The sequence below is a fragment of the Panthera pardus genome, unplaced genomic scaffold (assembly GCF_024362965.1).
Source record: "Panthera pardus isolate Hobbes unplaced genomic scaffold, ASM2436296v1 HiC_scaffold_25, whole genome shotgun sequence".
Taxonomy (NCBI): domain Eukaryota; kingdom Metazoa; phylum Chordata; class Mammalia; order Carnivora; family Felidae; genus Panthera; species Panthera pardus.
Window position 1 is genome coordinate 6575798 of NW_026526821.1, and position 14793 is coordinate 6590590.

General features: G+C 45.2%; 1 protein-coding gene across 2 annotated transcripts; it reads right to left on the minus strand.

Moving 5' to 3' along the window:
• Positions 1–1714: 1714 nt before the first annotated feature.
• CSTF1 (cleavage stimulation factor subunit 1) lies at positions 1715–14792 on the minus strand. Of its 2 annotated transcripts, none has more exons than XM_019458099.2 (6): positions 14687–14792; positions 11094–11294; positions 8883–9160; positions 8534–8731; positions 7086–7476; positions 1715–3908 (listed from the first exon to the last, which is right to left on the minus strand). In XM_019458099.2, the coding sequence occupies exons 2-6, from the start codon at positions 11260–11262 to the stop codon at positions 3649–3651; spliced, it is 1296 nt and encodes a 431-aa protein (XP_019313644.1). In that variant the 5' UTR covers positions 11263–11294; positions 14687–14792; the 3' UTR covers positions 1715–3648. The 2 variants fall into 2 exon arrangements, with proteins under 2 accessions (XP_019313644.1, XP_019313643.1); XM_019458098.2 differs by lacking the exon at positions 14687–14792 and adding an exon at positions 14512–14612.
• Position 14793: the final 1 nt, after the last annotated feature.

The window sequence follows — 14793 nt, forward strand, 5'->3', positions numbered from 1 at the left end:
CCCATGTTCATGCTCTCTCTCTCTCAATAATAAACAAACATTAAAAAAAATTTAAAAAACCCAAAAAACCTAAATTTTGACCCCTAGGTTGAGAGGGAAAAGGAACCAGAGCAAGACTTGAGAAACAGGATGCAAAGGAAATGCTGCAGGTGTCGAGGTGCCGCTGGGGGGAAGGCCGGGTGCTAACAGGGAGCACCGGAAAACCCAGGGCAGAAAATGGTGCCCCAGGATAAGGCCTCATGGTGGGGTGAGCAGCCAGAATGCGAAGAGTAAATTCACCAAAGGGTGAGTGGGAAAGAGGCTTCACAGATTAGAATGCCCGCCAAGTGTGTTGGAAGGCGGAGAAAAGCGCCCAAAAAAGGCCAAGGGCATGAAGAATGAACGCTATAGAAATGACCATTTTCCCGAAGGTTTTGTTGTTTCAATCCACCGGGTCACTTCCTAGTCTCTGTCCTCGGTCCCGTTTGAGATCTTCACATCGGACACACTCACGTACCGTGCGTCTGAGAATTCCAAGTCTCCAAGTGCGACTCTAGTTTCTACTGCTTCTCATCACGGCGGCTGTTTCCTCACATACTGGATTATGAACCCCTGATTCTTAGATCTGTATCTGAGAGAACGGAGGCCTGGGGGAAAGAGGTGTTCCTCCTTAAATTGTGCTGGCTTCTTTCTGTCAGGTGTCTTTGGCCACCGTCAATGGGAGTTGCTTTAAATTCTCAGCTTGCTTTTCTCCAAGCCACATAGGTAGTGTGAGTCGTTCCCACCTTACTTGGACAAATAGTTTATAGATGGGATTCTCGTTAAGATCTGCCCCACAAACCCGAGCCAGCATCCAGGCAGGCAGGTGTCCTCTTTCCTGGAGGCAGGGCTTTTGGCAAGTTCACCCTTTGGAGGGTAGGGGGTACCTTTTGGGTTCTGGGTTCTGGGTACCTTTCTTTCTAGGTCTTGATCAAAGCTCCCACCTTGTGGTCAGAGCTCAGGAATCATTAGGCTCTAGGGGAGTGACAAATGCCCTTGGTTCAGCTGGATGCCCCATCGGTCCTGATGGTCTAGATTTGTGGGTTTTGGTTGTTTCTGCCTCTCAGGAACTGCCTGAGAAATTCTTGCTAGCTCAGCCATCTATTTAGAGATTAAAAATAAATTCTAAACAGGTATGTATTGAAAGGGCTCTCTAGAGTATCTGGTCCACTGTATTTTCAGAAACAGAAGTCTTCCCCCAAATCTGTTTGTATCTTGCTGTGTTTAAAAAAAAAAAAAAAAAAAAAAAAATCACTTCATTGATTGAGTGCATGTTGGGGATGATTTTGATTAAGCACTTTAATCACAGAAAAGGAAGCTGTGACATTGAAATGACTTGCCTTACTACCTAACATGTCGCTAATACAGCTGAGGCTATTCCCATCATTGCCCTTCCGAAGGGAAACCAAAGTTTAAGGTAAAAGATTGGTTTCTTTGAATCATCATAAGAAATGGAATTATAAAGTTTTTAGATTTTAAATTTGTAGAGTAAAAGAGATACACAGCTAAAGGAGATCTGCTATAAAAATCGTACTTCTAGAATGAAACACTAAAAGAAGAGCATGAAGGTTTCCAGTCCAAAGTCATGATTGCTGTTGGAGAACACATGTTCAAATATTTAAACATTCAAAGCAAGGTCCAAAAAAAAAAAAAAAAAAAAAAAAAAAAAAAAAAAAAAAAAAGGACTAGCTTTAAATTATCATTATATACAAAAAGTTTATTTTAGAAATCACATATCTTTAAAAAATAACATAGAAGTTCTAAGTTCCTATCATTCACCGTTTTTGAAAACCAGGTGTCACGTGGGACAGTTAATGACATGCTGAGGCCGAGTCCATGTAATATTCCCGGCATTCTTACCGGTTCAAAATATTGATGTGATTTTTAGAAGAAAAAATGTGTCTATTTTGGAAGCACAGAAAAGTATCTTGATCTTGTAGACAGAAGTCCTGAAACTTCAGATCCATGGCTGAGACTATTCCAGAAACTGGAAAAAGTAGGCATCATTATTTAAATTCACGAACAGTTAAAAAGACCCAGTGGAGCTTCAATCAGGAATGCCATGTGGTCATTCTAGCACGTGTGCTAGAGCAGAGGAATGCGGAACATGTTCAGCCTCTGCTGTAATTTCGTACGTTGAAAGCAAAAGAAAAGCCAGAAAAAGAAGTGAGGACTTTTGGTCTGTAATTTCCTTATGGAACTGGTTATTCCTGTTCCTACTCAGCAGGTTTCTTCTCATCCTATAAAGGAGCACCCACAGTCACGTGCAAATACTGGAGAATCAGGACACAAAACAGAAATAAATCTAAACTCACTACAGACCGAAAAATACAGCTTTGGAAACCTGAAAACAGATTTAACACATTAAGAATGCTTAAAAAGGTTTCACAGGCCAAAGAGGTGAAATGATCCTTAAGGAGGATGACTAACACAGAATTTTTAGGCAATAAACTTCAGAAGATTTGAAAGTTCCTGTAAAATGAAACAATCAATCTATTTAGTATTTTTATCAACTGACCCTAGATTATATTTCTAGGTATTCCTACCCAGAGCATGAGGTATTTGCACTTGGGGATAAATATAAACCAAAGTCTATCTGGCAGAGGGGAGGTTAGGGTCCCCTCACCTAGCTTGAGCTGAATCCAGACAAATACTGTCACTTTCTAAATTAGAAAGTTTCAAGAAAAACCTCGATCAAGATTTAATTGCAAAAATCTTACAAGCACATAGCTGCCACGTGCATCCGCGACGAGTAGTGAATGATTCATGCTGAAGAGAACTGAAAAATAAGATTTGAAATTATGTAAGAACAAAGTCAATCAATAGTAATCATCTGTGAAATAAGCTACGGTCGGAGAGCAGCAGCGGGCTCACCGAATTTTGATTAGATTGGCTTTATCTTCAATTACGTTTTCCATCCGCTGGTAATAACCTTACCAGAAATATTTGCTGAAGAGAAGCATTGCGGGCAATGAAAGGAGAATGCGGGAGGTACGACGAAAGATACGTTTCCTAGAAATCTTCGGGAAAAACTGGCCATTAATTTTATTGACGTGAAAAAGGTAGAACACTAAAGTTGCAGATCTGAGCTTTATTATCAGAATGGTATCATTTCAGGAGAGGACTGATGGATTCTCTCAACTGGTTTTAACACGGCACGACGCTCTGGATTCTCAGAGCTGCAGGCCTACCTACCTGCCAAAATGTGTCCTGAAAAGAAAGACACAAAGAGGGTGTGTGTAGAAGAGGCACAGAAGTCGACAGAACCACCGGATGAAAATCCCTCACGACAGATCCACTGGAGATCGAGAAAGCACTTGAAAACTCTACCTTTCCTCAAATGATCAAGAGATTCAAGAGAAGTGGCAAGTCCTGTATTTACAAAACCGATGAAAATCACACTGTGATAATCAGTGAATGCAGAGCAACCGCACGGATCTGCGTTTCCCACTTTTCCCACCATGATTCCGCATCAAGGTAAAAAAAGATTCTTTCGTACAAATCCAAGGACGGAGGGGTGGCGGCACAACCGCCAGATGGCGCGGTGACTTACTACCGAAGCTGGTGACGGGACCCGGTGGGGGCAGGGGCACAGTCCTCGAGAAAAGAACCCCGGGCAAGGAAGGCGGGCTAGTCCGTGGTGGATCGCCGGTACCAGAACCGGGCTCGGAAGTCGTCGCTGCACGTCATGAAGCCGGGGTTGGTGGGCGAGTGCACTATGCAGCGCACGATGTTGTTGTGGCCCAGGGAGAGCAGGTTCCGACGCTCGGCGGTACGGGAGTCCCAGCAGCACAGACTGATGGTCCGCTCGTCCGGCAGCAGCACGTAGTCCTCGGTGTGGTTGAACACGGCCTGCGTCCGGTGCACCTGCCGCCCGCTCAGGCCGGCCCCTGCGCGGACACGAGAGGTTAAGGGTCAGAGTGGCAGGGCTAGCTCCCCAGGGCTACACTTTAGACCCTCACACTGCCGTCCTTCTGTTCGTTACCCTGTCGATGTAAAAACGGCGTCTTAAAACAGAAGTAATACGCATTTATCGTATAATTTTGGAGCCTCCAAGGAAGCATGCAGAAATAAATCGCCACCGACCTACCACCTGAGGCAGCCGACTCCGTCAACGTCCCGACGTACTTCCAGGCACAGGGACGTCTTAAGAAAAAAAAATACAGGGGCGCCCGGGGGGTGGGGGCGGCTCAGTTGGTCGAGCGGCCAACTTCGCTCGTGGTTCGGGAGTTCGAGCACCACACTGGGCTCGCTGCTCTCAGCACAGAGCCCGCTTTGGATCCTGTGTCTCCTCCCCCTCAGTCCCTCCCCCGCTTGTGTTCGCTCTCTCTCAAAAAGAAATAAAACATTAAAAAAATAATAAAAAATAGAAAATTGGTGCCGTGTCATATAGGTCATTTCTGTCATAGTTTAAACCAACTTTTCATTAGGTACATTTTTCTGTGTTTTTTACTGGCCGCAAAATACACCACCATCTGGAAGCACCCTTACTATTTAGTAATTCTTTTCCTGCTAGAGGCGTCTGGTTGCAAGTTATGCTGACAAATTCTTTATGCCGAACATACTATTTCCTCAGGATTAAATTCCTAGAACAGAATTGCTGGGATGTCTGAACGCCCGCTCTCCAGAAAGAAGCTCTAGGCTTTTTTATGACCGTGAAAATACAGACTTTATGTTTAAAATATCATATAAAGTCTAAAAAGAACAACTGCCTGATAATTCTACACCCAGAGTCAGTATTTCGATGAATCCTTTCTAAATATCTCTGTAAATACCTCTGTATTCTGTAATCGGAGCTCACATCACATGCTATTTTGATACAGCCGTGCAGCAGAGATCTATAAAGATGGAATACGGCTTAATGGATAAGGAGAGAGGCGCTGGCATCACATCTGGGCTCAACACTTACTAGTGACGTGAACACGGACACATTACGTAGCACCTTTAAGTCTTACCTTTCTCTTCCGTTCTCTGGGGGACAGTTACAGCACCAACCCACACGATGTCGCGAGGACTGGCGTGAGGGCACATCCAGTGGCATACGTGCTCACAAATGTTCCTGTGTTTGTTTTTAAGGGCCGCACGCTGTGAAAAGGACGCGTGACAAGAGTGCCCTCGGTGCTTTCTGGTGGACACTTCTGCTGTCTCTAACGCTCCCCTCTTCGAGACTATGTTGGGACGGACATCTTTCTACGTGTGCGTGGGCATACCTGCCAGCGATCTTTTTAGGCTGAATTGCTAAGAGTCCAAAATATATACGTATGCTGAAAAATATGATTCATGACACCAACCCCCCTTTAGAAGGTTTCCAATCAGCACTCCTTAACAACGAAGTATGTAACTTCCCCAAATGTTGTTCAATACGAGAGAGTATCAACCTTTTAAATTCCTACCATCTGGGGAATACAAAAAGATACTCTGACGTGCATTTCTTAGGTCTGCAGAACTGATGGTCATCTCTCTCTCCTTGAGCTCACTGCCCAGTGTCTGGCAGGTGTCTGTTACACGTGCTACACGGTGTCCCTAGCTCAGCATTTTATTTAGTCTTCTGAATTAATTTCTCACACTGAAATTTCTAATGCTCGATAGCTTTTCTTTTTCCTTCAGTATTTCAAAAACCCACTGAATTCTAACTAAACATTAAAACTGGAAACACAGACCTAAACATGCTGGCATGATGGGCTCTTAGCCTGTGAGTTAGAAAACAAGGAATTTGCGTATCGATTCACTATAATCTCACTTTAAAATCAAACCCCAATTCTCTGCCAAAGCAAACCAGGCAGCCCCACAGAAGCATAAAACATTCTGCCGTTCACAGGACAAAGCAAACGTAAGAAATGCTGTGAGAATCTGGCGCGTGCCCTGCGCACACATCACACCCGGACGGCGGCTGTTACTGCTGAAGATGGAGACGGCCCGCCCACTTTTACTTTGACCACTTTTGCATCTTCTTTTTGCAACAAGCACGCAGCCCTTTAACAGTAATAATTAGCGGAAGGTTTCCAAAATAGCTGCCTACAGAAGCGTTTCTACAAAGGACCAAGAATGAGGACGAAACTGACGCTTCCTAAGACCTGCTAGCCGTACGGTCTGTGTCAGAGCCAGAGAGGGACGGCAGGAAGCAAAGTGTCCCCAGGAGACGGATGTGAGGTGGATGATGCTGCACCCTGGTGGCTCCGACGTCCCCGCCTCTTCAATCTTCTCTAAAAGGAGAAGCGACTGCCGTAACAGCTGAGCCCTTACGACGGCGTGGCTTTCTTTCTTTAAAAATTTTTTTGATGTTTATTTTTGAGAGACAGAGACAGAGAGAGAGGGAGACACAGAATATGAAGCAGGCTCCAGGCTCTGAGCTGTCAGCACAGAGCCCGACGCGGGGCTCGAATCTCAAATCCACGAACTGTGAGATCATGACCCGAGGTGAAGTCAGATGCTTAACCGACTGAGCCACCCAGGCGGTCCTGGTGGTGTTTTCTTGTAGAGTTTTAAAGTTCTGGTTATGGTGATTTTAGTGTGGGACACAAACATCTCACAACAGAGGAAACTAGTTGAACTTTCCTGGAGGTTTGCTACCAAACAACAGCCTTTGCTGCCCCGAGGAACAGAAGAATTAGACAATATTTTGACAACATTCATTACCAAGTAACTGTCAGGGTAGCTGTGCTCTCTTACGAACAGGCCTAGATGGTCCCTCTCCGCCTTCCTTCCCTAATGTGTACACTCACTGACATCCACTGACTCCGCCTTTTCTCTGGACTGCTTTCATGTTTCTGAGGGAAAAGGGCAGACCACTGGTCTACAAACGGACCACCAGAGTCTCAATCTTACTGGCACAGACTCACATCTAGTTGAAGCTGCGACGTACTGAGAAGAACACAGTTCAGAAACTAAGGTTCTATTTCCAGCTCTTACCAACTGTAGCCTTGGCTAAACTACTTAACCTCTAGGCTTTGCCTTCTTACCTAAAAGAGGTGTAACATCTGCCTTGCTCAACGCATACATTTATCGTGTGGCTCTCTTCTGGAAGCCAGAAAATGCTACAGAAGAGGTAATAGCAACTTTTCACGTACCTGTGTATCTGACCAGTGTCCGTCCTGTTGATATCTCCCAAAGTTTAGCTACGGAGTCTTTTCCACTGGAGAGAATGTACTTGGAATTTTTGGAGAAAATGGCAGAACAAACTTCAGCACCGTCATGCGCCTTCTCAAAGGTTGTGATGCATCGATTCGAGACACCATCCCACAGCTTGATGCAGCCGTCCTTGCTACCGGTTACATACATGTTGGCGCTGGGATTGTAATTAACGGAGCATATAGCATCGGTGTGTTGATCTTGAGGATTGCAAGAGACAAAACACTGAAACGTGTTGATATCATAAAGCCGAAGAGTAGGATGCTGAGTCCCAACGAGTATAAAGTCTCCGGAAGGATGAAAAGAGATCGAGCGTAGCATTTCAGCTTCCTGTTAGGACAGACACATTAAGCGGCTGGTGAATAATTAAATGCAGAGAAAATGTGGAAAATATCTGGTTGACGGACAGAATACATAAAACAACGATCAGATGTTACAAGGCAGAAGAAGGAACGACGAACTTTGTAAAATACGTGAAGGTATCATTTGAACAGAGATTTTAAAAACCAGCTACTGGTGGGATTATATTCCCAGAACCGTGGAAGTGAGCTTCGTCATTTGCAAACGAGCACCGGGAGAACTCAGAATGGAGCATCATCAAGCTAGGATAGTTTCACACGTTAACGAATGAGGATAAACACAACTTGTACGTGTGGACAGCTTCTTTAATCTGTCCTACGGCTCCAAATACTGAGTAAAAAACTCAGTTCAATTACTAAAAGGTGGAAGCCACTACTAAAACATTAGTATTTCTTTACTGCACACTCAAAATATCACTTTTGCAGTATCGCTTTTCCAGTAAACGTCTGAGAGTTTCAACTGAATAATTTTTTGATTCCCGTTGAGTTACACTTCGGTGAAGTGACTGTTTCACCTTTAAACAGGGATCTGCGACTTTGAAAGAGTGACACAGGTTCTGAACCCCTGTTGCATAAACTGTGACCAGAGAAAGTGGGTGCGTGACAGCGTGGGAACCACGGGCCAACGCACTGATTCCCGTGCCACCTGCAGCACGCGTCCTTGCAGCTGCTTCGTTTTGTAAGATGATCCCTGAGGCTACTTTAAGAACAGGAACAGTCATACAATAAGTGCTCTTTGCTTTTTTTTTTTAAATTTTTTTTTTTTCAACGTTTTTTATTTATTTTTGGCACAGAGAGAGACAGAGCATGAACGGGGGAGGGGCAGAGAGAGAGGGAGACACAGAATCGGAAACAGGCTCCAGGCTCTGAGCCATCAGCCCAGAGCCTGACGCGGGGCTCGAACTCACGGACCGCGAGATCGTGACCTGGCTGAAGTCTGACGCTTAGCCGACTGCGCCACCCAGGCGCCCCAAGTGCTCTTTGCTTTTAAGAAGAAACTGGATAGCTCCTTTCTAAACATTCCTAACCTGAATGTACTTGAAGGCTCTTTTTGCAGATGGTTTGGAATAATCAAATAACTTCAGAGTATAATCCCTGGAACCAGAGGCAAGGATCTGTTCTGTTGGGTGGAAAGCGAGACATGTGACTTCATCTACGTGGTCATAAAGCGTTCGGATCACTGGGTGGTTTTCCATGTTCTGTTGTGCAGTCTCATTCATCATGACCTAGACCAACGAGAAAAGAGATGCTCAAAGGGCAAAATCGGACTCAAAGCCCCCGATTATGCTAAGTTAAAGCTGGTCTAAACTAGTCTCTCACTCTCCCGACGAGCAGCGAGCGACAGACAGACAGTACGTACGTTGCTGGGATTTTTACCTCTATTGGCATGGCACTCTTGGCCAACATTCTTTCCGTGTCAAGTATCTTGATGGAAGCATCGGCAGATCCGGTGGCTATTAACTGCCCGTCTCTGCTGTAGGTGGCTACGCGGCAGGGGCCTTTGTGGGATGTGACATAGCACGTTTCGTACTCTGAAGCCTCTGGGGACATAGTTTGGACGTCAGCATCAAATTCCAGGTCAATCCCCGTGCCAGGGGCCACTGTATCTGAACGACCAATTGCATACTGAACTGCAGTATCGTCGTTTTCCATTCCTGAAATGAACCAAAATTAAGTGTGTGCAAAAATGTCATTTTAAAAAGCCAAGACAAAATTCTGGATCCAAACTGGGAAAGATGTTGGCCAAGATCAACTTACTCTGTCTTGGAGTGGCCTGACACTTAACCCTTCACAAAATTATGTATATGTCAACCCGGGTGTATGTTCAGTGACAACACTGTAGGCAATAGAACATTGACTGCGGAAGGTCAGGCTCAATAGGTCACGTCACCTCCCCCTGTTTTTTTGCTTCCAAAATTTTCTACTGTAACTACGACTACAGAAACTCAAAAAAAGCAGTTCTATAGTTAAGCTGCCCATTTTTTCTCGTTCTGAATTTTAATATTTTTAGTGCTGAGATCTGTTAGTAGCAGCTCTGGGGCTCATTAAGACAGATACACTGTTAGCACTAACATTAGTGAAATGTAGTCGAAAGACTGTTGATATTTAAATAAACAAGTTTTTCAAGAAAATGCATTTTAAATTGAAAAATAACTTCATGTACCGTATAAACAGTATGAGTATGTTTATTAGTATAAGAAAAATTAGGAATAGAGATGAACACAAAAATGACCTTGTATTAGATTACTCAGAGATAATTACTGTTAAAATGGTGGGATGAATTCTTCTGGACCTTTCTCCATGCACAGTTGTTACAATTCTTGCAACAAAAATAGAACCAAACCATATGACATGTTGTAACTCACTTGTTCATTTACTCAAACAGAATAAAAATCTGGCCAGTGTAATTTTTATCTACATCGTGTGGTTGGACCCAATTTGAGGATACAAGAACATTCACAACGAATTTCTTATCGTTGGATATTTCAGTTGTTTTTGTTTTATTTCCTCGGAACAAATTCTCAAAACTGGCATTGCTAGGGGCACCTGGGTGGCTCAGTTGGTTAAGTGTCTGACTTTAGCTCAGGTCATGATCTCACAGCTTGTGAGTTTGAGTCCCACATCGGGCTCTGTGCTGACAGCTCAGGGCCTGGAGCCTGCTTTGGATTCTTCCACTCTTTGGAGCCTCTCTCTCTGCCCCTTCCCCGCTTGTGCTCTGTCTCTCTCAAAAACAAACATGAGAAAACATTGCTTTTTTAAATTAAAACAAAACAAAACAAAATACCATGGGGCGCCTGGGTGGCTCAGTCGGTTGTGTCTGACTTTGGCCTAGGTCATGATCTCAACGTTCACAAGTTCGAGCCCCGCCTCAAGCTCTGTGCTGACAGCTCAGAGCCTGGAACCTATTTCAGATTCTGTGTGTCCCTTGCTCTCTGTGCCCCACCCCCCCCCCCCAACTCTGTCTCTTTCTCTCAAAAACACTGTCTCTTTCTCTCAAAAATAAACATTAAAAAAAATTAAAAAAAAAAAAAACACATAAAAACTGGCATCGCTAAGTCAAAGGGTATAAACATATTGGGATGTCTATATTTTACAGAGTGCTTTCTACAGCCCAGGCAAGCACCAGGATGTACTGTTGAACGAGACAGAGATCCTGATGTTTATTGCACGTGCTGTCCTTTCTTGGGGAAGGTGCAGACGTGTGGGAAACAACCTGAAACAATGAAGTACATTTCGGAGAGTGATTCTGTCACGAAGGAAATGGGGTTGTTGTTGTAGAATAACTGGGGAGGTCTGGGGAAGATAGCGGGTTATTTTCAAAAAAGTGAAAAGGACTCTGAGATGACATGTGAGTTGAAATCTGCAGTCAATAAAACAATGACAGAATGTTCCAGATAATTCTCATAGAGATCCTGGGGCTACAGCTGGTTTGAAATCTTCATAATCTGGGGTTTGCTTACCCTTTCAGTACCTACCACTGTACCTGACAGATACTGGGCACTAAGACTGAACAAAAACCATCGGGAAAAATTCTGATCGCGAAGACCTCTGGAACCTTGTCAAGGAGTCCACGCGTCCCCAAGCTACCTAGTTTGATGAGATGCAGGAGCTGCTCCGAGGGCGCACAGACGGACTGCGGCTTGATTTCGTTGATGAGGCCATTAGCGATGCTAATATAGCCATCGTAGAGCAGCTGGCTGATGATCAGCTTGTACAGCTGCTGGCGGTCCTTCAAGCCCACTTTGGTTCTGTACATCTTGGAGAAGACGAAGACAATCTCCGTGGCAGCTGCAAGGGGAGAAAACAGGGATGGTGAAGGGCAGAGGCACCGGTAAATCACGGAAGCCACGCAGCAGTCCGGGCAGACCGGCGGGGCTTCCGTCCCGGCCCTGCTGGTTGCATCATCTTCGGTCAGTGACCTCGTTCCTCCGAGGTCAGGTTCCTCAGCTGTCAAGCACGTTAGCAAAGGTAAAAACAGATGGCACGTGCGGAGCATTGAGCACAGTAGCACACAGAAATTACTCAAATCGCACCAGCAACTATTTACAGAACTTCTTTTCATCAACTATTCTCTGTCATACTACCCACCTGCCACTTTTATTCTATTCTGCTATCCCAGAGTCTTCTGTTTCTTCTGTTAAGAAAACACCGACTGGTTTTTGCAGTAGGGAAGATGGCTACTATTGTTGAATGCCTAGACATTACTGTTTCCACCAGGTAAGCTGTATGTTTACTAATGTCAGCTATGTTTTTTTTTGTTTTTTTTTTTTTAAGTTTATTTATTTGAGAGAGCAGAAGCAGGGGAGGGGCAGGGAGAGAGAATCCCAAGCAGGACCCAAGATGCAGTGCTCAATCTTGCAACTGTGAGATCATGACTCGAGCTGAGATCAAGAGTCGGACAATTAACAGACTGAGCTATCCAGGCACTCTGAGTTATGTTCATTCTTTTTTTGTTTTTTAAAGTTTTTTTTTGGGGGGGCGCCTGGGTGGCTCAGTCAGTTAAGCGGCCGACTTTGGCTCAGGTCATGATCTCGCGGTCCGTGGGTTCAAGCCCCGCATCGGGCTCTGTGCTGATGGCTCAGAGCCTGGAGCCTGTTTCAGATTCTGTGTCTCCCTCTTTCTCTGACCCTCCCCTGTTCATGCTCTCTCTCTGTCTCAAAAATAAATAAATGTTAAAAAAAAAAATTTTAAGTTTTCTTTTTTTAATGTTTATTTATTTTTGAGAGAGACAGAGAGTGAGTGGGGGAGGGGCAGAGAGAGAGGGAGACACAGAATCCAAAGCAGGCTTCAGGCTCCGAAAGGTCAGCACAGAGCCTAACGCAGGGCTTCAACCCATGAACTATGAGATCACGACCTGAGTGAAGTCGGCCGCTCAACCGACTGAGCCACCCAGACGCCCTGAGTTATGTTCATTCTTAAAACATGTTTTAAGGTAACCGACTTTGTTAAATTATATAACTTAATTATATAGTAATAAAAACATGAGGGCAAACAAGCCACCACGCTATGAAAACTAAATCAAGTTGAATGCTTGGAAAGATTCAAAAACAAATTGCTTAATAAAATATTGGCAAATAGGGTATGGCCAAAACGAGTATAAAAAACGGAAAGGGGTGCCTGGGTAGCTCAGTCAGTTAAGCATCTGACTCTCGATTTCAGCTCAGGGCATGGTTTCAGGGTTTGTGAATCATCACAAACATCAGGCTCTGCGCTGACACTGCAGAGCCTGCTTGGGATTCTCTCTCCTCCCTCTCTCTGCCTCTCCCTGCTCACTCTCTCTCAAAATAAATAAACTTTAAAAAAAAAAAAGGAAAAAAAGGGCAAAAACCTAAAGGACTGTGCACTTGGATTGGTTTCCAAGTTTTTAAGCTCTCTCTTATAAAGTAAAATGAAAACTGTAGAGGATGGTTTCTGGTTTATGCAAAAAAACAAAAACAAAAACAAAAACAAAAACCTGCAACTGGTGGACAGTAGATAACTTTGACTTTCAAAAATCAATATTCGTATGTGTATGTGTGTCTGGACAGCTATCAGAAGGGCACGGGAGCCTGGGAACAGCAATAAAGAACAGAAGTCGAAGGCAGACAAGAAATTGGAAGTCAGAGTATAAGGCAGAGAGAGAGAGAGAGACAGGGTGGGGGGATGAATACAAGAAAGGAGAGGAGTAAGCAGTAACACCAGCACTGCCTGGTACTGCTGTACTTTACAGGGACTGATTCTGGAAGGAGGGGTGTGTTATAGGAAAGAAGTGGGAAACCATGTTTTCTAACTCCCTCCGGAGAATAACTGGAGCTACTGATAATGAGAATAGCTAACATTTACTGAGCGTTCATTATGCTTTATCTCACTTAATCCTCAACACCATCCTGTAAGAGAAGCCCTGTGATCGTGTTAACGATGAGGAGGGAAAATAACTTGTCCAAGGTCCCACGACTAGTGCTTGCAGAAACCTGGACTAGAATGCAGGTGGTTTGACTCTAGAGACTGTGTGGTTCCTCACGACGACCTTTAGTGCTCCTTAAAAGCTTAATGACAAACTAGCTAAAATTAGACATTCAGGGTAGTGTATGACACCCATCACATAAGCAACTAATACGCATTACCTCACTGAATACTCATCTAATCCTATTTTAGAGATAGGTAACAGGAGGGCCAGAGAGGTTAACTTACATGGGATCAAAGAGCTTGTAAATAGCAAAGCCTGGATCTTTACTCCGGGTATTTGACCCCAGAGCTTGAGTCCTCTCCGTGCTGCACTGATGGGTGTTACTAACAACAGCTAACGTTTGTAAGCACTTGCCAGACACTGTGCTAAGCACTTTACAAGCATTAGGTCATTGAATGAAATCCTTCAAAGTATTCAAGCACATGTAGAAGCAAATGTATATAAATCTATGCTTGTGCAGACAGCACTAGGGCACGATAGAGATGATGAAATCGGCACAAAGAAGTTAGGAAACTGAAAATAAAACGTGGCCGAGTAACTCGTCAAGTGGCCGCCAGGACTGCCCAGACCAGAGCCCAGAACTTAACCACTATTCTATCCCGTCTCTGCACTCATGCCAGGAGCATCACGGCGTGTACAAAGATTCAAAAAGAAAAGGCCGAGCCCCGCTTCTCAACTCTCACAGAACGTTCGCTCCCTGCGCTAGTAGGTGCCTAATTACCATCCCCAGTTTGCAGGCGAGGCCCGAGATCAGGAAGAACAGGACCTAGAAACTGTTTACACCCGGGAACTGGAAGGGGGGACCAGGGCGAGAACACAGACGCCCCCTCACTAGGCTCCGCCACCGTCCCGCCACAGAAGCGCACCAAGGATGGAGAGGGGGCGGGAGCGAGGCCTTGGAGGAAGAGGAAGGGGTGTGCAGGCCGAGCCCGGCAACTCAGGGGGCATGCCACCCCGCTCACTATCGGGCCTTCCCGCCGCGCTCGTCTTTCCGGGGGTCCCGTGAAGACCCCAGCGGACCGCACCAGCCGCTCTCCATGCATCCCAGCCCCCCAGTACCCGCTAGTCCGGCTCTCTCGGTCTCCCGCTCTCTCCCGGAAAAATGGAGGCACGAAATCTGTCCGATCGATCGCTCCGAGCGCACGTTCACTGCGCACGCGCACAGGGTGAGGCGCCGAGCGCTGCGCTATCGATCGGCCCCACTCTCGCCTGCCCTTCTCGCCATCTTACTTACTGGCGCGTTCGAGGGGTTCGTTAACCTCCTCCGACTTTATCTCTTGCGCGACAACGCTGACTGACGCCAAGGAAATGCTGTCTCGCTGACAAATGTCGGGTCCCGGA

Excerpts from the sequence above, each read along its gene's own strand:
- CSTF1 (XM_019458099.2), bottom strand. The coding sequence starts at position 11,262 with ATGTACAGAACCAAAGTGGGCTTGAAGGACCGCCAGCAGCTGTACAAG. Across the intron at positions 8,732-8,882 it reads AGAGTGCCATGCCAATAGAG|GTCATGATGAATGAGACTGC; the intron begins GTAAAAATCCCA and ends TCGTTGGTCTAG. Across the intron at positions 3,909-7,085 it reads GACACTGGTCAGATACACAG|GGGCCGGCCTGAGCGGGCGG; the intron begins GTACGTGAAAAG and ends GTGTCCGCGCAG.